Source organism: Peromyscus leucopus, chromosome 1, assembly GCF_004664715.2.
Source record: "Peromyscus leucopus breed LL Stock chromosome 1, UCI_PerLeu_2.1, whole genome shotgun sequence".
Lineage (NCBI taxonomy): Eukaryota > Metazoa > Chordata > Mammalia > Rodentia > Cricetidae > Peromyscus > Peromyscus leucopus.
The window spans coordinates 171,887,509-171,912,351 of NC_051063.1; the positions used below are offsets into that span (position 1 = coordinate 171,887,509).

General features: G+C 48.1%; 1 protein-coding gene across 11 annotated transcripts in view; it reads left to right on the top strand.

The window, feature by feature from the left end:
* The window catches only part of LOC114709890 (zinc finger protein 227), a 39,661-nt gene extending 15,317 nt beyond the window's left edge, over positions 1 to 24,344 (top strand). For 6 of the 11 annotated variants that reach the window (XM_037201596.1, XM_028893911.2, XM_037201588.1 and 3 more), the window contains one exon: positions 423 to 2,679. In XM_037201596.1, coding sequence (XP_037057491.1) covers positions 423 to 1,876 — 1,454 coding nt within the window. In that variant the 3' untranslated portion in view covers positions 1,877 to 2,679. Of the gene's footprint in view, positions 1 to 422; positions 2,680 to 12,239; positions 14,751 to 15,190; positions 15,296 to 16,926; positions 17,081 to 18,451; positions 18,514 to 19,322; positions 19,450 to 21,209; positions 21,294 to 21,943 lie in introns of those variants that run through there. The other 5 variants (XM_028893886.2, XM_028893888.2, XM_028893887.2 and 2 more) reach the window with 5 other exon arrangements.
* The last annotated feature ends 499 nt before the right edge of the window (positions 24,345 to 24,843 follow it).

Below are 24,843 nucleotides of genomic sequence, written 5' to 3' on the forward strand. Positions count from 1 at the left end.
ACGATGGCCTTGAACCCATAGGGATCCACCTGCCTCTGCCTCCCAAATGTTGGGATTAAAGGTGTGTGCCACCACACCTGGCCAAAAAAAAAGAAAAAAAAAGCTGTTTTTTTTTTTTTTTTTCCTGATTGAAATACTGTCTTGCTCTAGAGATAAGAAAAATTTGAACTTACCATTCACCTGTGATGCTTTACGGGGTTCTTGATGGTTCTCGTTATTGTGTGGTGACTGGGAGCCTGTTGCACTGCCCCTGGGTTCTAGGGTGTGTAGGTGAGAAGACAGGACACAGGATGTTCAAGGGAAGGGGAACCATTCTCGGGTTCAGTGAAGCCTTAGGCTGTGGGCTTAACTACATAACCCCGACAGCAGCCAACAGAGCACCCACACGCCCTCCCTCTCTCTGAATTCTCTTTATCTTTTAGGATCCAGGAATCTGAATGAGAAGGAATCCCTTCAGGAGGCAGGATGGAGGCTCCTGCCCCGGGAGGAGCTTTTCTGCTCACGCATCTGGCAACAAGTTACCAGGGAGTTAACCCAGGGTCGAGACTGCAGGGGGAAGGATGGAGGAACCGGCTCTGCGTTGGGGAAACCGGATGCTGTACAGAGCGAAGGAGCAGAGCTCAGGAAACTTTCCAGTCAGAATTCATTTCTTCAAGTTCGCCATGGAGAAGGCCGCGAAGAAGCGGAGCTCAGGAAACTTTCCAGGAGGAATTCATTTCTTCAAGTTCACCATGGAGAATGCCGCGAAGGAGCGGAGCTCAGGAAACTTTCCAGGAGGAGTTCCCAGCTGCAGCTCCGCTGTGGAATGAGCGGCGGTGGAGAACCTCACAGAGAGGAGAGAGGCTCTAGCCGGGACTCTCGTCCTGCGGTGACCGGGAAAGGCCCCGCGGGAGAGAGGAAGTACAGATGTGAACAGTGTGAGAGCTCCTTCTGCCGGCTCTCGAGCCTTCAGGCCCACCAGGTAAGGCACACCGGGGAGAAGCCGTACCAGTGTGAGGAGTGTGGGCAGGGCTTCACCCGGGTCTCCACGCTTCTGGACCACCAGCGAGGCCACACGGGAAACAAGCCCTACCAGTGCGATGCTTGCTGGAAGAGTTTCTGTCACAGCTCAGAATTTAACAATCACCAGAGAGTCCACACGGGAGAGAAACCCTACGTCTGTGAGGTGTGTGGGAAGGGCTTCAGCCAGGCCTCTCTCCTTCTGGCCCATCAGAGGACCCACACTGGGGAGAAACCCTACAAATGTAACACGTGCGGGAAGGGATTCAGTCGGAGTTCAGATCTGAACGTTCACTGTAGAATCCACACAGGAGAGAAACCCTACAAATGTGAGAAGTGTGGGAAATCCTTCAGTCGGGTCTCGATTCTCCAGGTGCATCAGAGAGTCCACAGTGAGGAGAAACCGTATCAGTGTGCAGAGTGTGGGAAGGGCTTCAGTGTAGAGTCACACCTGCAAGCCCACCAGAGGTCCCACACTGGAGAAAGACCCTATCAATGTGAGGAGTGTGGAAAAGGTTTCTGTCGGGCATCCAATTTTCTAGCTCACCGTGGAGTCCACACAGGAGAAAAACCATTCCCATGTGACGTGTGTGGAAAACGCTTCCGGCAGAGGTCCTACCTCCAAGACCACCACAGGGTCCACACTGGAGAGAAACCGTACAAGTGTGAGGAGTGTGGGAAAGTCTTCAGCTGGAGCTCATACCTCAAAGCACACCAGAGGGTCCACACTGGAGAGAAACCGTACAAGTGTGAGGCTTGTGGGAAAGGGTTCAGCTGGAGCTCCGGGCTCCTGGTTCACCAGCGAGCCCATGCTGAGGATGAGGGTCACAGGGATTTCCCTGCACCAGAGGACTCACCCAGGGAACAAACTCTATAAGGTTTTATGCTCTGATATTTCAGAAGGAAGCCGAAATGTTCCAGTTCTTCAAAGCGTCATGGGAGACAAAGGAGTTGGATCATAAGAGGGTCAATATTTTAACAACGATAGGGAGACCACAGAACAAAGAAGCCTGTATGTTGGAGCCATGCAGACTTCATTCAGAACTTTGACCTTTAACAAGCTGAGACAGTAACCGCAGGAAAGTCGAGTGTGATCTGGAGGTATCTAAACATCTTAGGACCGAAAGGACCAGATCTTTTTGACAGGAGCAGAGTTTCTTAAGCTGCTAGTCACAACCTCACGTGGGGCTTCATAACCGAATGTGGTCACAAGGTATTTACAAACACTACAGCTTCCTACATACCCAGTGACCCAAAACTCCAAATTCCACAGGCAGTAAATCTGAGGGTTTCTGGCAGCTCTAACCCAAGCTGCGACTGTGTGACTGGACTGCTGCCTTTCTCCGAACACACAGCATGAGCCCTGACATCTCTGTCACCACACACTGCCCACAGGTGCTGCTCGAAGTCCCTCTGCTCAGGGCCGACATTGTCTGTTAGGAATTGCAGTGCTTTCTACTGGACGCACAGTTTCTGCTCTTACAGAAGCAAAATAGTTTACTTACAGTATCTTCCTGTTCTCATCCTTCATACTTCAGTATCAAAGCAGTTAGCTGCAGATTGTGTTGTGTCCTGCCAGTGTGATTTTAAACATCCAAATAGCTCCTCTCATAGAAGAGTGTTCCACAGCATTACTATGCAAATTTGCTTTCGTCGTTAATAAAGTATTACTTATTGAAATTGTTCTGAAATACATTTCTTCCTGATTAACAGTAGACATTTGAGGTGAATGCCTACATTGTGTACCTATATTCCCGAGCAGTGCCTGAGACATCATATGCCTTCAGTAACTCTTAAGTCAGCTTTGAGAAAAGCAGTCATTTGAAATTTTTTATTCAATCTATCTCTGACTAAAGTTTCTGTAAATTTGTTCCTAGGAGGCTTGAAGGACATTTAAGTTATACACACAGGCCAATTTTCCCAACCCTGTGGAGCCTGTGGACAAATGTCTATCAAATTGAAGGTCTTCATGCATTCGTGGCTTGAGAAATCAGTGGGTTGTGGCCAGCTTTTTGGCATGCTCATCCTTCATTGAACTATATTTATATGTAGTCACACATGCACAGATCTCAATTTTACTGCTTCCTGAATTTTGACAAATGTTTACGATTCCGTGGTCATCAACATAGCTGTAAGTGATGTTTCTAATAAACAGAAATGTGCCTGTGGCCATTTCCGGTCAGCCCCACCCTCAGTCCCAACAAGCATATGGTTTCTGAACTGCAGATACGCTACGTCCATTCTCAGGGCTCGCAGAGGTGCAGGATGCTTTTGTACGTGGAGTCTGACCTCTCAGTTTATTCAGGAAACAAAATATTCAGTGAGGTAAGAGGTCACTATGGAATCTCAATGAAACGACTTTAACGGAATTGTACACAGTAGACTATGTTGATTAATGGTAAAAAGAATATTTAATTGTTACTAAAACCAGAGCTTTTCAACACGGCTGTCCATTTTACATTCTCTCCATCACTGTGTGATAGTTCAGTTCTCCTCACCAACACTTGGGATATTAGCATTTTCTTTTGGTTTTGTCCCCCCCCCCCTTTTTTTTTTGCCTCTCACAAGTTTATGGTGCTGGCTCATTTTGATTATATCCATTTCTTTTCTTTAAAAATTATCTCTACATGTTGTAGCAGGAATCCTAAAAGGTCTTATTAATGAAAATAAACCTGGAGCCAGGTATTGGGGTGAATGCTGGAAAATCAGAGAAGCAGAATAAGCCACAGCCACCTCACCTCACCAGTTCCTCAGCTGATCCTGTTTCCTCAGACTGGAAGCTTCTGGGTCCTCATCCAAAAAGATCTCAGCTGAACTGCTGCTTGAAAGCCTGAAAGCTTAACCAGGCTTATCCAGGCTAGTTCCTGGTCCTCACGCCTTATATACCGTTTTGCTCCCTGCCATCACTTCCTGGGATTAAAGGTGTGAGTCACCATGCCTGACTGTTTCCAGTGTGGCTTTAAACTCACAGAGATCCAGCCCGATCTCTGCCTCCCAAGCATAGGATTAAAGGCGTGTGTGCCACCATTTTCTGGCCTCTATATCTAGTGGCTGTTCTGTTCTCTGACCCCCAGGTAAGTTTATTAGGGTACACAATATTTTGGGGAACACAATATCACCATAACACGCCCTTGTTTGCTGGTCATATTCCTGTTTAAATTGCTGAACCATGTTTGAGTCTTGGCCCATTTTTGAAAGTTGGTTATTTTCATGTGCCTGGCCTTTGTTGTCAAGATGGCTCAGCAGGGAAAGGCCCCTGCTACCTAGCCTGACAAGGGAGCAAGGAGAGAATTTCCTCCTGGAAGTTGTCCCCTGGCTTCCTCGCTCGTGCAGTAGAATGCTCACACACATGCATGAACACACCAATAAATAAGTAGGGTCTGTTTTGTTTTGTATATTTTTAGTGTTAAAAAAAAAAAATTATCTGAGCCGGGCAGCGGTGGCGCACGCCTTTAATCCCAGCACTTGGAAGGCAGAGCCAGGCGGATCTCTTGTGAGTTCGAGGCCAGCCTGGTCTACAGAGCGAGATCCAGGACAGGCACCAAAACTACATAGAGAAATCCTGTGTCCAAAAACAAGAACAAAACAACAACAAAAAGGTTTTATTTGCAGCGATGTTTTGCCGTTTTGCATTGTGTCTGGGCATCACCTACAGGCAGAGGCCAGAAGAAGGCGACTGGTCCTCTGGAACTGGAGTTAGCAGCTTTGAGCTCCCTTGTGAGTGCTGGGACCTGCGGACTCTGTCATAACAGTGCCCCCCACCCCCACTGAGTCATCTCTCCAGCCCCAGACCCTATATGCTTTCAAGGTACACATACTACCACGTAAAGACCTCTTCCCCGGACTTTTTAAGGGAGCATGAGAAATGAAAACCGAGAAGGAAATTCGATAGAGGAGGGCGGTCCTCGTCCTCTAGCATTCTGGGACGCCATCTGTGCCCCTGCATCCTCACTTCCGTTACCACCCAGCCAGAACCAGTTTCTCCACGCGGAATTCTGGGAACTCACCCACTTGGGGTTGGCTTGTTAGCTGTCTGCCCCCCTGGGTTTGAGTTATTTTAGCCAGGAACCCCTAGAGCGTCCCCGAGGTGGGCTTGAGATCGTCAGTTCCTGCATTTGGGGAGAAAAGAAAGGAGCGAGACTTGAAAGGTGAGCCCGAGCCATCCCACGGGAGGGGGCGTCCCCCAGTCTGCGGGCCCCTGGAGCTAGCCGCTTCTACAGTCCCCCTCCCCGCCTGCAGTCTCCCCCCCCCCCCCCGCTCCCCGCCTGCAGTCTCCCCTCCCCGCCTGCAGCCCCTCCCCAGCCTGCAGTCTCCCCTCTCCGAATGCAACCCTGTCTCCCTTCCTGCAGTCCCCCTCCCCGCCGGCAGCCCCCTCTCCACTGCAGTCCCCCCCCCCCAGCTCCTTCCCGCCTGCAGCCCCCCTCCACTGCAGCTCCCCTCCCGAGCTCCTCCTCCCTCCTGCATCTCCCTCTCCTGCCCCACAGCCTGCTCTGCTTCTGCGGCTTTAGCGGGTCCCTCTGCGTTTACTGGCTGTTCTACAAAAGAGAAGTTAGACTTCCTAACAGAATGCTTAGAGGTGGAAAAAAAGGGATCGTGAAATGCTTAAAACTGCCTGGCACGTGGGTCTCGTGGAGACCACTGTAATATTCCAATTCACAGCCGCGGTGAGCTAGCAAGATCCGGGCTGTCCCCACCCAAGACCCTTACAGGAAGGAGCTGGCTGCAGGTACTGGGGCACGAACCACGAGTTGGAGATGGAATTTTGTAATTTTGCTATTTTCTGTTTCTCCGCAGCCCTGACTTCCCAAAAAGCACCCTGCGCAGCCTCACGTGAGTAAGATGACGCTGGAGGATGTGTAGGGTCGTACACTTGGGAGTGACTGTAATAGTTTATACAAGGAAGCCACCGAGTCGGAGGCTGGCTTCAGAAGCTAGCCTGTGCAAACCCACACTGATTGCGTAGTCTTTTTGGTCCAAGCTTGCCAAGGAAACTGGACAGTATCATGTAAAAATAGGTTAGAACTATGGTGTGAAAATAGGGATCTTGAGAGCAGGGTTTGTATATTTGTGTGTGTGTGTGTGTGTGTGTGTGTGTGTGTGTGTGTGTGTGTGTGTGTGTAGGCTGGCTTTCCCCGAGCCGACCCCCTTTTCCCATTTAATTAACATTTACTTGGGGGGTGGGGCACGAGAGTTTCGGTGTGCAGGAGGGGATTAGGGAACCACTTGGGGTAGATGCTGCACACCTGCCCCACGTGGGTCCTGGAGCTCAAATTCAGCCTGGTTTGGTGGCAAGCGCCTTTACCACCGAATCACCTTGTGGGCCTTGAGCTTGCCCAGTTAGGTGAGGCTGGCTAGCTGGCCAACAAGCAAGAGATAATGCCATTAGCTGTCTGTCCTTCCCAGCCCTGGCACAAGGCTGCGCCACTGGCGTTCAGCGCCCTGTACACGCACTCCCTTTTAAAATAAAATGCATTCTTGAGATGGAACTCGGTCCCCATGCTTGCCCAGATCTACCAATGAAGCCATCCCCCAGTCCCTTGTGTTAGGTTTTTCAAAAAGTGTTTTTTGCCTATTCCAGTTTTCCCAAATAATGTTTACCTTATAGACATGGAAATGTCGGAAAATACAGAATTATGTGAAGCGGAAAAATTACCTTAGCATGTAAATGGAACAATGACTCTGGTTCTGTCAGGTTTTCTTGGGTAGGTTTCCGTTTAGTGTTTAGTGGTTGCTCTGTTCCTGGGGACTGGTTGTCCCCAGCAGCAATTCAGAAACTCACCACCAACAGGCAGCCCTGGCCTCGCCTGGGGAGCCCCGCCCATACTCAAGCCCCGCCCACCCAACTGAATTCCTGCAGATACAGGAATTCTACCTTTTACCTTTTACATTACCTGTGTGGTTCCCTCACAGGTCAAATGTAAACAGTCCAGGGAAGGGTCTCATCTGAAAATTCAGGCTTAGAAAGTTCACCGTGCCTCATAGCACAGATAAAATGGAGCCAGAAACACTGTAATCCCAGCCAGTCCTGAGACCTTTTTTTTCCCCTCAATCAATAACTTTTTTTTTTTCAGACAGGGTTTCTCTGTGTAGCCCTGACTGTTCTGGAACTCTCTCTGTGGACCAGGCTGGCCTCGAACTCACAGAGATCTGCCTGCTTCTCCCCCCACCCCCTCCCAGTGCTGGGATTAAACAATAAATACTATCAACAGTCATACCTTACTACAGAATCCCAGGGGTAGGTAGATGTGTAGGGTGAAATTAGAATTCTGGATGCATTCCCTATATGCTCTAGGGAGTAGATTCCTTGCCTTCTCTTGTACTGGAGTACTTCCTCCAGGAATGAGAAGACTGACTACTGGTTACTGTGGATTAGCATTCCCTGGGCACTGTCATCACCATTATTACCAGTGGTCACTATGACAATTTCTGATTATTAAAATTTTGCTTACAGAAATTGCAAAAACTAGTATAAGAAAATCTACTGTTGTGATTGGGCGAACTGTTCTGTGATGAGCTCCTGAAAGGCGTTTGTCCCTTTGCCTTCCTCTGGCCACGAGCTGCAAGGAACATGACCTGACCACCTGACACGGGTCAGCCGTGTGGTCAGTGCACGCTGGCTCAATGTCCTCTGACCTCTTCTCTTTTCCTATTTCTGCCTTCTTAGGCTCTGCACCTCCTGGAAGGATCGAGAAAAAGATGAGCACACACAAGGTAAATGGAATTTGCCATTTTCCGCCATCAGAATGCCTAGGTTACCCTCATGCTGGAGGGGTTTTCTGTAAAGAGACTCAAAGCACTTGAAGGTAGACAAGATGGTGCAGGGGTCAAGGTGCTGCCTCCAAGCCCAGTGACCTACGTTTGATCCCCAGGACCCACATGGTGGAAGCAGAGAACCAACTTCCACAAGTCACTCTCTGTGTCACATGTACTCCTGTGTGACACACACACACACACACACACACACACACACACACACACACACACACACTGAATAAATGAGATTTTAAAGACAGGATGTACAAAAGTGCTTGAGGTCCTTAGGATATGTCAGACGCCTCTTTGTCCCTCCCTGTAAGTTTAACTCCTCTTTGCCTTTTCAGGGCTGTCATATGTCTAGTGACATTGGTGTTGACCCTTTTCCTAGGGAGACACAAACAAACGTCTACTCACTCCTAGTAGGGAATCCACAACAGACTCTAGTAACAATACTGCCCAAGTCCAAGTTGGTGAATCAGTGAATTTATTGGGGTTACTCCAGGAGCATGATGTTTCAGAGAAAGATCACCCTGAAACTTTATGTATGACTTGCAGACACTTCAATAGGTAGAAGAGTCCCTTCCAGGAAACTGCTGATCTGAGTCCCCTCAGCAGTCCTTACTGCTCATATAACCCTGTGCCCAGAGGGACTTTGTGCATCTGGTCAGTTTCAAGGACTTCCTGAGACTTATGAGTTGTTTACTTCTGGAATCTCAAGGAGCCTCATTTTAGAACTTCCTGAGTCTTTCTGAACTTCCCTCAGGATAGACTGTTTCAACGTTGCTAACAGCAGTTAGTTGTAAAATTGAGGTCGCTTTTGCTTGTTGTAGGAGATGGTGACATTCAAAGATGTGGCTGTGGCCTTCAGTGAGGAGGAGTTGAAGCTCCTGGACCCCGCCCAGAGGAAACTGTACCAAGAGGTGATGGTGGAGAATTTTCAGAACCTGCTCTCAGTGGGTGAGGATGGATGCTCTCTGGCACATATCTTTGTGACTATGGAGTTGGGAAGCTTTCAGGCTCTCAAATGGTTTCCTGATTTTGTTCATTCCTGTGAGCAGAGAGGAGATGTTTCCTGTCTTAAAAACATCCTTTGGATGTGGAGTCACAGATGGTTGTGAGCTCCCATGTGGGTGCTGAGAACTCAACCTGGGTCCTCTGGAAGACCAGCCAGTGCTCTTAACAACCAAGTGGCCTCTCTAGCCCCACATTTTATTATTTATTTATTTATTTATTTATTTATTTATTTATATATTTTTGAGTCAGGGTTTCTCTGTGTAGCTTTGTGCCTTTCCTGGAACTCACTTTGTAGCCCAGGCTGGCCTCAAACTCACAGAGATCCACCTGTCTCTGCCTCCCGAGTGCTAGGATTAAAGCCGTGTGCCACTACCGCCTGGCCATTTTATTATTCTTAAAAATTATTACATCTTATTTGTTCCGTGTGTGTGTGTGTGTGTGTGTGTACATGAGTGTGGGTACCCTCTGAGGCTAGAAGAGGGTATCAGTAGTTATGGGTAGTTGTGAGCCACAGGATTATGGGTAGTTGTGAGCCACAGGATATGGGTGCTGGGAACTGAACTTGGGGTCCTCTAGAAGGCAGCAAGCACTTCTTAACTGCTGGCCCATCTCTCCAGCCCCTATACTGATGATTTTTTTAAAGATATTTATATTTTTATGTGTGTGTGTGTGTGTGTGTGTATGTGTGTGTGTGTGTGAGAGAGAGAGAGAGAGAGAGAGAGAGAGAGAGAGGCTTTGGTGTGGGAGTCCTCAGAGGTCAGAAAAGGGGGCATTGGATCCCCTGGGGCTGGAGTTAGGCAGTTGTGGGTGCTGGAAACTGAATTCTGGTCCTTTGGAAGAGCAGCAAGTGGTCTTAACCACTGGGCCATCTGTCCAGCACCTGTACTGGAAATTAATGAAGTAGTAGAAAACACCAGCCTTAGTGAAAATAATACACGTTGTAGGGAAAGCTGGCTATGTGCATGAGTAGGTGTAAGAAAGTAGCCAGAGTGACCCTCACCTTTAAAAGATTTGCCCATCTGCATTCCATTAGTTTCTTCCAAAGTTCACATCAACAGTAAGAAATTAATATTCCATTGTTAGCCCAACAAACATATGGGGGATATTATATACATTATTATGTATATAATAATATATGTAATATATTACATATATATTATATTATGTATTTCATATATATGTAATGTATATAATATATTCAGTAGACATGTAGTGATGCTGTTACTGCTTGTGGTGGTTCTCTGGTAGTCTGTCACCTATTTCCTCTAAATGTTTATCACAAGCTGGTTTTTTTTTTTTTTTTTGGTTTTTCGAGACAGGGTTTCTATGTGTAGTTTTGCGCCTTTCCTGGATCTCGCTTTGTAGACCAGGCTGGCCTTGAACTCACAAAGATCTGCCTGCCTCTGCCTCCCGAGTGCTGGGATTAAAAGCATGCGCCACCACCGCCCGGCCGCTATTTTAGTTTCTAATTCACTGATATACTACATTTATCAAGTTGGAAGACTTTGGTTTGAGAACAGGGACTCACTTTATGGCCCTGGTTGGCTGGAACTCACTCTGTAGACCAGGCTGACCTCAGACTTGCAGGGGTCTGCCTGCCTTTGCCTCCCGTGTGCCGGGGATCAAAAGTGTACCACCACACTTGGCTGACTCCAAAATCCTGGCTTCCTTGTTTTCACAATGACAACAGCCTTCATTGCCTCTGAATTCTGACTCTTAACTCAGGTGAAAGCAGGTGCCTCAGAGCGCCGGGGCATATCTTCGCGCCTCCTTTTGCTTTGGGCGTTTGCTTCAGCCTTTGATTCTGTCCTCAGCACTGACCTACTCCCATCCTGCCTCAGACATGGCTTTGCATTTCTCAGCAGCACTTCGGTCCAGATCTCTTTCGTGCATGTACTTTAAAACGCTCTTGCTTCTGTGACTTGGATTTGGAGTCAGCGTAAACTGAGAAGCGACCTCTATGTACTTTGCTGGAACACATGCCAGGCAGGGTTCTGGGTAGTGGCTAGAAAACCAAGCACCATAAAATGTTCCTTCCTGTTGACACTGTCAAGTGGTAGGAAAGATACATAATTTTAAAAAGAAAAAAAAGTCAGAGAGTATGTCAGTAATTGATTTTAAATGGCTTTTATTAGTTCTCTCTTTTTTTTAAATTTAAATTATTTTTTCTGTGTGGGTGTTTTGTCTGCATATATATATATATATATATATATATATACATATATATATATATATATGTATACCACATGTATGCCTGGTGCCCATGGAGGCTAGAAGAGGGTGTCAGATCCCCTGCAACTGGAGTTACAGACAGTTGTGAGCTGCTGTGAATGAACCTGGGTCCTTTAGAAGAGCGGCCAGTGCTCTTAACTGGTGAGCCATCTCTCCAGCCTTGGCTTTTAATAGCTGGGAACTCAGTAGATGATATCTTGGTTTCTGTCAGTATTTAAACCAGAAAACTTCATTAATGATTAAAAAAAAAAGATATGCTGAAGAATCATCTTGAGTTGCATTGAAGTCTAGTGTTGTGACCTAAGTGTGAAATCCTGAAGTGTGAACAGTTTTCACTTGTCTTATTCCCTGTCTTTATAGGAATTAACAATCAGAGTGAGTTAAGGGCTGTCCAAGATGGAGGGTCACATGAAGCCCTTTCCTGCTGGCAAATCTGGCAGCGGGTCATAGACAACTTAACCAGGTGTCAAGACTCCTTGGTAAATACTACTCAGTTACAGGGTGATTCTCCCTGCCAGGTCGGGCCAGGGTTATCTGCTCACGTTTCTGAAGATGAGAACTATGTACAGAGTCATAAATTAAAGGTGCCCATTGGTACCGGAAGACTCCCACTTCCAATGTTGAGAACGCAGGGTTCTTGGCAGAAAATTTTCCTGAGTGAGCCACAGAGTCCTAAGAATGGATATCAACAGATTTCCACCAGAAGTGAACGGGGTCGGAGTAAACTGGGTGTTGACTCTGCAGGTAGGATTTCACATTCCCACGATGATCACAGAGTCCACAAAAGTAAAGATTCTTACAGCCCCAGTGGTTATGGGAGAGAGTGCATAAAGATGGCACCATCTGACCAGAATAGAGTGATTCACAATGGACAGAAAAATGACCGGTCTAAAGAGGCTGTGACTGATGTCTCCAGCTGTGACCCTCACCAGCCATCACACCCAGGAGAGAGGTCTTGCACATGGGTTGAATGTGAGAAAGGCATCCATAATAGCACAGATGGTTGTGTTTGTCAAGGAGATTGCATGGGCGAAAGACATCAGGGGGCCAGTCATAATCCACATCCACACAGCCATCAGAAGGTCCATACAACAGTGAAACCATACGAATGTGAGCGATGCGGAAAATTTTTCCGTTGTAGATCAGCACTTAATGTTCATTTCAAAGTCCACACCAGGGAGAGACCGTATGCTTGTGAGGCGTGTGGGAGCGCCTTCAGTCAGGCCTCTCATCTTCAGGACCATCAGAGACTCCACACCGGGGAGAAGCCATTCAAATGTGACGAATGCGGCAAGAGTTTCAGTCGGAATTCACATCTTCGGTCCCATCAGAGAGTACACACAGGAGAGAAACCATACAAATGTGAGGAGTGTGGGAAGAACTTCATCTGTAGCTCCAATCTTTACATTCATCAGAGAGTCCACACGGGAGAAAAACCCTATAAGTGTGTGGACTGTGGGAAAGAATTTAGTCGACCTTCAAGTCTTCAGGCCCATCAGGGCATACACACCGGAGAGAAATCATACGTATGTACTGTGTGTGGTAAAGGCTATACCCTGAATTCCAATCTTCAAGTCCATCTTCGAGTCCACACTGGAGAGAAGCCGTACAAATGTGATGTGTGTGGGAAAGTCTTCAGCCGCTCTTCCCAACTACAGTCTCATCAGAGAGTTCACACAGGGGAGAAACCTTACAAGTGTGAGGTTTGTGGTAAGAGCTTTGGTTGGCGGTCAAATCTTCTAATTCATCACAGAATCCACAGCAGTGATAGGTCTTCCAAGAGCACCAGAGATGGCAAAAACATCAGGGAATCCGTTCAAGGAAAACGGTCTATAAAATAATGTTTTAAAGGACTTGCATCCTGTGCATTCTTTGTGGCTTTGCATTCCATTTTAAAATAGTTCAGTGTGGGTTTGGGGGTGGCTCAGTAGTGAAGAGCACTTGTTGCTCTTGCAAAGGATCCAACATGTATGGAGGCAAAGAGTTCATGCACACAAAGTAAAACTTAATCTCAAAAACAGTGTAGTGTGTTTGGGGACACACACATACCAGTGGAGCATGCCATAGCATTATGTGTGGAGAGTAGAGCACGTCTTTCAGGAGCCAGCTCCCTCTTTCCACAGTCTGGGGAACCAGGGATCACTCAGGATGTCAGACGTGGTGGCAAGCATCTTTGCCCACTGGACCATCTCACTGGCCTGTTGTGTGAGTTCTTTCAACCATTTTTCAAAAGAAAGTATAACTATTGTGTGAATTCTTTTAATCATTTTTTTTTTCACAAGAAAGTATAACTGTTTCATTCAGGTTAGTGATCCTGCTCCTTACATCCCGGTGTTTCTGGACACTCGGTTAATTATCCTAAGAAGGCTTTGGTTGCAACCATGACCTTTTTGAAGTGTCACAAGAACTTTGGGAAGGGTGAAGTACCAGGGCCTTTTGGAAGTGTTCATTATAAAGGAAAATTGCTGCTGAATTGGCATAAACCTAGTGCCGAGTACTTAAAAGATACTGGATATATTTTAGTAAACGGGGGAATGTACTTTTGAAACTGTTGAGATGGAAGTTTCTGTTTGGGACAGGAACCCTAACATTCCTTTAAAACTAGGGAACAGCCAGAATATAAAAACCCGCTTTGTGGTTAGCTCTGTGTTAGAATACTTCACTATCCTGCACAGGTCCAGGGTCCAATCCCTGGTGCAGACAAAAGCAGACAAAAGCGAAAGCCACTCAGTACTGCCACCTGCAGGATCGACTTGATATTGTCTTAGGGTTAGTATCTGTCCTCCCCAGATGGGTCCTGTCTTCTGGGACTTTGTCTTACGTCTTGTTTGCACTATGCTTTCTAGAGTCAATTATCCTTTCTGACAGTACAGGCTGACGGCGAATTTTGTTCGCCTGGCAGTAACAAGATGCTCCATACTGTACCATGGGTTCTTGTTTGGCACAGTATGGACTAGACGGGAAATGACCCCAGAATCATGTATTAAACATCTGACCCCAAGTTCCTGAAACGTTGGAAGCGGGGCCTCGAGGGCAGACCTTTGCTTCTGTTCTGGCTTTCCTCTGCTTCTTGGACAAACAGGTGTTCCCAGCACGCCTGTCAAGCCGTGATACCCCCCAAAAAGCTTTCCTAAAGTTATTTCTGTCGGGTATTTTGTCACAGCCCTCCCCCCACCTCCAAAAACAATGCAAACTACCTAGTATTTGAGGGAATGATCAACACTCATCCCAAGGGTCTACAATCTTCCCTTGTGAGGCGCATAAAGTGACCGGAAGATGAAGGGGCTTCTGGAAGTTGTAGTCCGGAAGCTCCCAGAGGTCACGACTCGGTCCTTCCTGCAGTGGGCGAGTTCTGGGAAGTGTATTCCAAGACCCTCTTTCCGATCAGTCTATCCGGGCATCCGCCTCAGCCCTTGTTCCAGTCTTTGGAGCCTTCCAGACGGCCACTCCCGGAGGCCGGAAGTGGGGGGGCCGGAAGTGCCGTTCCCATCCCCGCCTCTCCGCCGCTCCTGTGGGCTCCGTTGATGGAGTCGGAAGGTGGCGGCCCCTGGGTCGTGGCGCGCTTAGGATCTGCTGCTGAGGGCGGGCCGGCCCTGTCCCTGGGCGTCCTTCTTCCCGAGAGCCCGTGACGAGAGCCAGCCCTGGCTTTGGGAGACTGCCCGGCCCCTTCCCTCACTTCCCCGCGCTTTTTCCTAAGGCGTTCCCAGGGGACGGCGGGAAGGCGGGACCTGGACAGCTGTCAGCCCCAGGTACCGCGCCAAAGGCTCGCTCTTGTTGGGGTGTGCCTTGAGTTCACTGGGCTCCCTTGACCCCGAAAATTGGCCACCAGAAACATGATCGCCTTTTATCTGTTTAAAAAAAAATTGCGTGCGCGCGCGCGTGTTTGTGTGTGTGTGTGTGTGTGTGTGTGTGTGTGTGTGTGTGTGTGTGTGAGAGAGAGAGAGAGAGAGAGAGAGAGAGAGAGAGAGAGAGAGAGAGAGAGAGAGAGAGAGAGAATGAGAAGAATGAATGAGCACGTGTGCCTGGGGAGGCTGGGAGCGGCCCTCAGTTCCCCTGGAGCACGGGTTCAGGCGATTGTGGGTGGCCTGACCTGGGTGCTGGGAGCTGAACTCTGCCCTTCTAGAAGATCTGCGAGTGCTCTTAACGGTTGAGGCATCTCTCCAGCCCCTCTTTTTTTTTTTTGAGACAGGGTCTTAAGCAGCTCAGGGTGGCCTCAAACTCACTGTGCCCCCAAGGATGACCTCTACTTACTCCTGATCTTTCTGCCTCCAACTCCCAAGTGTTGGGATTACAGGTGAGAGTCTCCACTCAGCGTTTAGTAGTGCCTTGTGTAGTTAGAAGGAATACAGGGTGTTTTTTTTTGTTTTTGTTTTGTGGTCAGTCTACTTGTTGATATGTATTTATATTAGTATTGCTTGAGTTCAAGTACAAAGCCACTTCTTAAATTGAATGATTAGGAAAGTAACCTCCCCTTTGTATATTACACACATCTCTTTCTGTATACATGTATATATGTTTTTAACTCACCAGGTCCTGCATTGCCTCCTCTTGTTCGCCTTTCATGCCTTAGCGTTGTACCTTTTAGTTGCCCTCAGTTGGTTTGGAATTTATGTTGTCTGTGTCATTCTTATAGAAATCGATATCTTGGGCTAGGGAGGTGGCTCCAGGGCTAAAGCGATCCAGGACTGGAGTTTGGATCCCCAGAAACCCATGTAAACGTTAGGTGAGAGCTTAGCCTTAGGCAGCCAAGATGGAATTCCTAGAGCAAACTGCCTAGCAAGACTGCCCTAATCAGTGAGCTCTGAGTTTGGCTGAGAGACCCTACCTGTCAATGAATGAATGACATGGGAAAGAAAGGGTGATTCCTGACTCCAGCCTCAGGCTTCCACATGCATGGGTACCCACAGACATTTCTGGCATTCTGTGTTGTGTGGGATGTTCCGAGAAGGAGGGTCACGCCAGAATGTAATTTTAGACTCTCTGGCAGCAGGGAGGAACAGTTTCTGTGAACTGAACCTCAAACCTCCGTTCAGAAGCGTATTTATTGATTGCACACAAAGGTTATGTGTGGAATGCAAGAAGTTCCTCTTACCAAAGCCCTCTTGATCTGTGCTGTGTTCTCTGAAGGAGATCATCACACCCTGCAGCTGTTTGCAGTACCCAATAACCCAAGACCTCCAACTGTGCCTAGATAGTCTTATGACCAAGGCCGTGCAACAGATGGAAACCTCCCTCAGAAAATCAACTCTATAAATCACAGAAAACAATCACTGTGCTCTACAATAATTTCCTCAAGGTCTTAGTACCTCTATACATTCTACTGTTACCCTAGATACAGTAAGAAACAACTATTACTTTTTTGTTTGTTTGTTTTTCCGAGACAGGGTTTCTCTGTGTAACAGTCTTAGCTGTCCTGGAACTCACTCTGTAGACCAGGCTGGCCTGGAACTCACTGAGATCCTCCTGCCTCTGCCTCCCAAGTGCTGGGATTAAAGGCGTGCGCCACCACTGCATGGCTTATTACATTCTAATGTTTACCCTAAATACAGTGACTCTGTTAGATTCCTACTATACACAAATGCAAAAATATGCGTACACATGCACATCACACACACCTGAAAAAGGGGGGTTATTATTTATAGCAAAAATATAAAGCAGAATCAGCATGTATTCTCATTCTGAGAAACACAGAGAATACAAAAATACCTAAAATTTGACAATGTCGTTTTAAACTGGTGGTGCGACCTGAATCTAAGGCCTTGGGCTTGGGAGGCAAATCGGTCTACCACTGAGCAAAGTCCCCAACTTCCCATTTTAAGTTGTGTCGTAGGGGCTTGGGTGGCAGGCCTGACTTTTATCAGAACCATAGTCATACTCTGTCATTGCATTTCCTGAGCTTTTTTTTTTTTTTTTTTTTTTTTTTAGTGGCCCAATGTCATGGAACACGCCTTTAGTCACAGCACCGGGGAGGCAGAAGCAGGTGGATCTTTGTGACTTCATGGACTGCTTGGTCTGCATAGCTAGTCCCAGGCCAGCCAGGATAGTGAGACCCTGTCTCCAACAAAACAAAACACCAAAGGTAATAATAGATGCATGTTGTTTTCCCATAACCTCTTGCAACCTTTTTTTTTTTTTTTTTTTTTTTTTTTTTTAGGTTTATACCTATTTTCTTCATTTTTGTTCAGATAACCCAATGATGTCTTTTAGATACCAGTGTCAACAAAATATTACTTTGGGGGCAAAAATATTTAGTTAAGATATTTCCAGTCAGAATTAGGCTCTTTAGAAATTAAAGGTGACTTTCACAGGAGCACAGTGTTACCACATATAATTTATGTTGTAAAATATCTCCTTTTTTTTCTCCTAGAAAAGGGTTTTCCTAGTCTTTAAAAACACTTTAGATTTATCTATCTTATTGTTTTGTTTTATGTGTATAAGTGCTTTGTCTGAATCTATATGTGTATAGTGCATGAGTGCCTGGTACCCACAGAGGCCAACAGAAAGTGTTGGATCCCCTTGGACTAGAATTGCAGACAGTGGTGAACTACTTTGTAGGTGCTGGGAATCAAACCTAGGTCCTTTGCAATCACTAAGTCAAGTCTCTATCCCCTAGTATGATATTTTGTTTGTGTTCTGACAAATAAAGCTTGCCTGGAGATCAGAGGGTGGAGCTAGCCACTAGTTAACTAGAGAGGCCAGGCCATGGTGGCACACACCTTCAATCCCAGCCACCCTGGGCTACATGAGATTGAACCAGTCTAAAAGAGAAACAGAGCTGGGTGGTGGTGGTGGTGGTGGTGGTGGTGGTGGTGGTGGTGGTGGTGCACGCCTTTGATCCCAGCACTAAGGAGGTTGGAGACAGGATCTTGGCCCCATTCAGTCTGAGGTTTTGTAGAGGTAAGAAGTCTCTAAGTGACTGTGGCTGTTCTGTTTCTCTGATCTTTCAGCTTTCACCTTCGATATCTGACTATGGGTTTTTATTTAATAAGACTAAATAGACTGACACTTCAATCCCCTTTTCTTATAACTTTCCATCTACTCATTTAGTCCTCTGAGGTACCCTATGAGGTAGGCAGACATTACGCATATGGTAAAAGTGAGGCACAAAGGTTTTCTAACATTCCCTGTGCTGGGATAGTAAGTATTACTTCTAGAAATTGAACCAGGCATTCAGAGCCCACCTTTTTTCTCTTCCTTCCTAACTTTCATTCATTCATTCATTGCCTGTATATTGTTTTCCTGGCTCTCATATCCCACCATTTCCAGAGTCTGAAACTCTATGGTAGGAATACTGAAGTTGGTTGTATAGGTTTAGTAGCTGAAGTCCGGGTGTGTGCTTCTGATTTCCAAGCTGTATGTGGTGGCATGTGTCTGGAAGTAGGGGACAGTGTTTCACCTGGGCTAATGGCAGTTCTGACATTTGTTTCATGGCTTCTTTATCTTTCCTTAGTTATGCCTTCTCAGGACAGTGACTTTCCTCCAAAGGAACAAGAGAAAATGGCCATATTCCAGGTCAGGCATTTCTCAGTAATTTTATATGTCATTGTGTCTTTTTGGGGGGGTGGTGTGTGGTATTGGTAGAAAACAGCAGATCTTTGAGTATGAGTTAGGTGCTCTGTGTGTGTGTGTATGTATGATGTGTGTGTGTCTATGTATGCTCTGTGTGTGTGTGTGTGTGTGTATGTCTGTGTATGCTGTGTGTCTGTGTATGCTGTGTGTGTGTGTGTGTGTGTGTTATCATTTGTTACTAATTTACAAAATTGCTGTCAAAAATAACCTGTTATTTTGGTTATGAAGTAGCTGTTTGTGGGGCTGGAGCTGGATAGAGCGCTCGCTTAGTATCCCTAAAGCCCTGGCTTTGTTCTCTAGCGCTGTGTAACCCAGGCCTGGTGTGCACGGCCAAAATAAAAACAAGGCCTGGTGTACGTGCTCCAGGTTCCAGCACGGTGGGAGTGAAGCCAGGAGGAGCAGAGGTTCAGGGTTATCTTCTGTGATACTGAGTTCGAGTACAGCCTGGGCTGTCTGAGACCCTCTCTCACCTCCCCCTCAAGAAAGAAAATGCACAGAGAGAGGGAGAGGGAGAGGGGAGGGAGAGGGAGGAGGGAGTCAGAGTTTGGGATGTTGTTGGGGCGTTGTGTGAATGCAGAACAACTATTGGTGGTCAGTCTGCTTGGACCCCTCTGAGTGTGCAGCACCCGCGTGACCGAGGCACCCGCGTGACCGAGGCACCCGCGTGACCGAGGCACCCGCGTGACCGTGTCCGCACTGCTGCTCCTCTTCCCTGGGAGCTGACTTGAGGTTACTTGTGTTTGATGTCACAGGAGGCAGTGACATTCAAGGATGTGGCATTGGTGTTTACTACCGAAGAGCTGGGGCTGCTGGACCTCACACAGAGGCAGCTGTACCAAGACATGATGCTGGAGAACTTCAAGAACCTGGTTGCTGTGGGTGAGGATGAGTCTCCTGGGACACCGGAGACTCCCTGTCCTCAGATGCTCAAGGCTCTGGACTATTTGAAAGGATTCTCTGGGACAACAGGGATTTGCTGACTTTTTTGCTCAGCCAAAATCTCTTTAAACCATTGATTCTTAGCTAGGGGTGATTTTTCTATTGAGAACATTTGGCCATGTCTGGATGTATTTCTCACAATCCAGGCATGGGTGCTATGGACATTCAGTAGTTAGTAGCCAGGGACAGCTAGGTCCCACAGCAGGATGATCTACCATCCAGAGTGTCCATATGCTGCCGGGGAGAAACCCTGTTTCTTATGAACCACAAATGGACAGCTTAACTTCAGTGCTTTCGATTTTGCTGAGACTAGAATCCAGGGCCTTGTGTATGTTAGGCAGGAGGCTGCTGCCAAGCCACACTCCCAGCTTTCTGGAGGATTCTAGGCAAGAGCAGTCCCACTGATTGACATCCCCAGCCCCTGGGGGATTCTAGACAGGGGCTCCACCACTGAGCCACACCCCAGCCCCTCACTGGGGGATTCTAGACAGGGGCTCCACCACTGAGCCACACCCCAGCCCCTCACTGGGGGATTCTAGGCAGGGGCTCTACCACTGAGCCACACCCCCAGCCCCTCACTGGGGGATTCTAGGCAGGGGCTCTACCACTGAGCCACACCCCAGCCCCTCACTGGGGGATTCTAGGCAGGGGCTCTCCCACTGATTGACATCCCCAGCCCCTCACTGGGGGATTCTAGGCAGGGGCTCTACCACTGAGCCACACCCCAGCCCCTCACTGGGGGATTCTAGGCAGGGGCTCTCCCACTGATTGACATCCCCAGCCCCTCACTGGGGGATTCTAGGCAGGGGCTCTACCACTGAGCCACACCCCAGCCCCTGGGGGATTCTAGGCAGGGGCTCTACCACTGAGCCACACCCCCAGCCCTGTACTTTGTTTTTCTAATTATGCCTGTGACCTATTAATAGGTAAAGAAACAAACATGGTACAGTATTGTAGTATTTTCTTTTTCTCCTCAGAGTCAGGGTTTCTCTGTGTAGCTCTGGATGTCCTGAAACTTGCTCTGTAGACCAGGATGGCCTTGAGCCCAGAGATCCCCCTGCCTCTGCCTCCCGAGTACTGGGATTAAAGGCGTGTGCCGCCACTGCCTGGCATAGTGTTTTCTTTGCCATAGAATAGATGACGATAGGATGTCAAAATCTGTTTTGGAGGACCTGGTGCAGCAAAGCCTGATGGTTCCTGGTGAGGGATGTGAGAGACAGTTACAATTGATGAAACAGAATCTGTTATACGTACATAGCCATGGCCTTGATTTCTTTTAAGTTACTTTTGAAACTTCTTTCAAATCACTGTGTGTATGCGTGCCTGCGTGTGCTCTGTGCACGTGGAGGTCACCAGGCGTCCTTTGTTACCACTCTGTGCCTTGTTTCTCTGAGGCACAGCCCCTCCCATACCTGTGGCTGGCAGCCAGCACGCCCAGTGGTCCTGCTGTCCACCCCCAAAGCACCAGAGTTACTGTGTGCAGTCAGGAGACCATGCCTGACTTGTTCCCATGGTCCTGGCGTGTGGGTGGCCAGTGCAATTGGCCACTGAGCTGCCTGCCCAGCCCTTTATTTATCAGCACACTTTGTGATAAAACATTTCTAAAATTCACCTCACAGGTCCTGAGGATTGTGTAATTTAGACAGAAATTGCTCTAATTTTGTGTTCGCCTTTAATATACGTGTCTTGTCTTTTCTCAGGGTGCTTTCCCCTCAAAGCAGATATGGTATCCCTCCTGGAAGCAGAAGAGAGGCTTTGGCTAAAGGAAACAGAAGTCCAAAGAAGTAGGTATCCTGGTGAGAACCCATGCTACTGGTCTCTCGGGTCTGGTCTGCAGTGCATCCTCGTTCTTACTCCTGCCCACTGGCCTAACAAAGTTTGAAGCTTTTCTGAAATTTGGATAGGGTCCCATTTGCCTAAGTACTGAGGAAAAAGGGTGAATATGCTCTTAATTCCTGTCATTGTGCGGTCGAGTGTGGATGCAAGGGTAGTCGTTGTGCCCACAGCGCTCCTGTTTTCGTTTTCATTTTCAAATTTTAAAAAGTGTTTGTGTTTGTATGCCGTGCGGATGTGGCCGCCCGTGGAGCTAGCGTCCCTGAAGCTGGAGTGGCAGGGAGTTGTGAGTCCCTCAGTGTGGGTGCTGGCATGCAGACTCGGTTCCTCTGGAGATGAGCAGGTGCTCTCCGCCACCGGACCATCCCTTCAGCCCTTACAGCGCTCATGTCACACGTCAGACATGTTCTGTAAATGGGCGCAGCGTACACGCGGGAGCCTTCGATCCCATCCTTGCTTCCCCCGCCATGAAAACATGAGGAAATGACAGTTACATTGTAAGGACGAGACGGCCCTGGCTGGCGCCATCTCTCCCATGCCCTGGGTACCGAGTCCTTCCTCCCCTCACCCGTCCTCATCTCCCCCACCTGCTCTCTTACAGACGGCAGCAGTCCACAGGAGTCGGCGACTCTTGGGAGACTCGCCCCGAAGCATCTTCCCCAGGAAGAGGTGTCTTGCTGGCACATCTGGAAACAGGCTGCCCAGAAATCGACCCGGTATCTTCAGAGGAAGCGTTCTCAACTACTGCGACACTCTTCCATTCAGGTTTCTGACAGTGGGGGCAACACAAAGAATCACAAGGGAGATGGCTGCAGGTGCCTTGAACAAGAAGACTTTTCAGTCTCAGGAACTCAGAATTATTGCCAAAAGTGGTGCCTGCAGGGAGCACAGAACCAGAGTGGGAATAAGCGGGTCTGTGTGAAACGTGACTTGCGTGTGCGTACAGATTTGATGAGCAAGTCTTCGCTTTGTGAGCCGCTTAAAACCAACAAAGAACAGAAACCCCACAGATGTGATGACCGTGACAGACGGACTAATGACAGTGTTCATCAGGGACTGTCCTTAGGAGGGAGACCATGTCTGCAGAGTGAGTGTGCCTCGGGGCTTCCAGTTCACCAGACTGTCTCCCCAGCAGAGCGCTGCAGCAGTCAGTGCTCACACCCAGGAGAGCAGTTAGAGAAACACCACCCATCTAGTGATCACTTCAACAAGAGCCCCTCTCGTTCTCCTCAGACCAGTCACACAGACGGAAAGTCCCACAGATGTGACAGTTGTGGGAAGAGGGTCAGCGGCAGCCAGGGTCCCATCATTCACAACAGCACTCACACGGGAGAGAAACCTCACGAATGTGAGGAGTGTGGCAAGTGTTCCAGTCAGAGCTCAGATTTCCAGTGCCAGCAGAGGGTGCGCACTGGTGAGGAGCCACACAGGCGTGATGTGTGCGGCAAGGGTTTCAGCCACAACTCTCCGTTAACATGCCATCCGAGAGTCCACACTAGAGAGAAACCGTATAAGTGTAAGGCATGCGGGAAAGGGTTTTCCCGAAATACAGACCTCCACATCCATTTACGAGTTCACACAGGAGAGAAGCCCTGTACGTGTAAGGAATGCGGGGAAGGCTGCAGGCAGGCTTCCAACCTTCGAGCCCCTCAGGACACCCATGCCAAAGAGAAGCAGTTCAAGTGTGAAACATGTGGGAAGGGCTACACTCAGTCCTCGAGGCTTCGCATTCACCAGAGAGTCCATGCTGGAGAGAAACCATACAGCTGTAAAGTGTGTGGGAAGAGCTTCTGTTATAGGTCAAATTTTGCACGACACCAAGCAGCACACACCAGAGAGAAACCGTATAAATGTCAGGCGTGCGGGAAGAGCTTCAGCGGGAGGTCAGACCTTCATGCTGACCAGAGAGTCCCCTCAGAGGAGAAACCCTACAAGTGTGGAGAGTGTGACAAGAGCTTGAGTCAGTCCGTTGATTGTCAGGTACGTCAGCAGGTCCACACTGGAGAAAAACCCTACAGATGTGATATCTGTGGGAAAGGATTCAAGCAGGCTTTTGGCCTCCATTCCCATCAGAGAGTCCACACTGGGGAGAAGCCATACAAGTGTGATGTGTGCGGAAAGAGTTTTAGGTACAGTTCCCAGTTTATCTACCATCAGAGAGGCCACACCGGAGAGAAACCTTACAGATGCAAGGAGTGTGGGAAGTGCTTTGGCAGGAGCATGGACCTTCGCCACCATCAGAGGGTCCACACAGGAGAGAAGCCTCACAAATGTGAGGAGTGCGGAAAGGCCTTCAGTCTGCCCTCCAACCTTCGAGTCCATCTGCGTAGTCATGTAAAGGAGAAGCTCTTCAAATGTGAGGAGTGTGGGAAGGGCTTCAGTCAGCGCTCACGTCTTCAAGCTCACCAGAGAGTCCACACTGGAGAAAAACCGTACAAGTGTGATATCTGTGGGAAAGGATTCAGTCGCTCCTCTGGCCTCCATTACCATCACAGAGTCCACACGGGGAAGAAGCCGTACAAGTGTGATGTGTGTGGGAAAGGCTTTATATACAGTTCCCAGTTTATTCTCCATCAGAGATGCCACAGTGGAGAGAAACCTTACAGATGTCAGGAGTGTGGGAAATGCTTTGTCAGGAGCCTGGACCTCTACCACCATCAGAGGGTCCACACGGGAGACAGACCTCACAAATGTGAGGAGTGTGGGAAGGCCTTCGGTTTCCCCTCCAAGCTTCGAGTCCATCTGACTATTCATACCAGGGAGAAGCTCTTTAAGTGTGAGGAGTGTGGGAAGGGCTTCAGTCAGAGCTCCCGTCTTCAAGTTCACCGGAGTGTTCACACTGGAGAAAAACCGTACAAATGTGATATCTGTGGGAAAGGCTTTGATTACGCTTCCCGCCTTCGATACCATGAGAAAATCCATACCCAAAGAAAGTAGCAGTGGGTGTGGTGGCACATGCTCGTGAACCCAGCGTTCAGGAGGCCGAGACTGGAAGATGATAGGTTTGTGGCCAGCCATGGCTCCAAAGCATGATACATGAAATGTCCATCTTCAAGTTTTCCAAGTCTATCCCAGTGCTAAACCCTATAAAACCATTACATGTGGGAACAGGCTTCTCCGGATTCAAGATCTAACACACCTTGTAGCTGGAAGGTTTCTCCAGTCCTCCCCAGCCCCATGGTCCCTCAGCCACTTATAAAATAATCATTTAGAGGCTTAATATTATTTACAAACTGGCCTGTAGCAGGCTTCTTGCTGGCTAGCTTTTTCATCATAACCCATTTCTATTGATCTGTTTTGCCACATGACCATGGCGTTACCAGCCTGCTGGCATCTTGCTTCTCCTTGGGCAGCGGCTAGGCATCTCTTCCGCCTCTGCCTTTCTTCTTCCTGTCTCTCTCTCTTGGCTTTCCTGCCTGGCTATAACCTGACTTGCCACAGGCCAGAGCAGCTTCTTTATTAACCAATCATAGCAGCATACATTCACAGCGTACAGGAAGA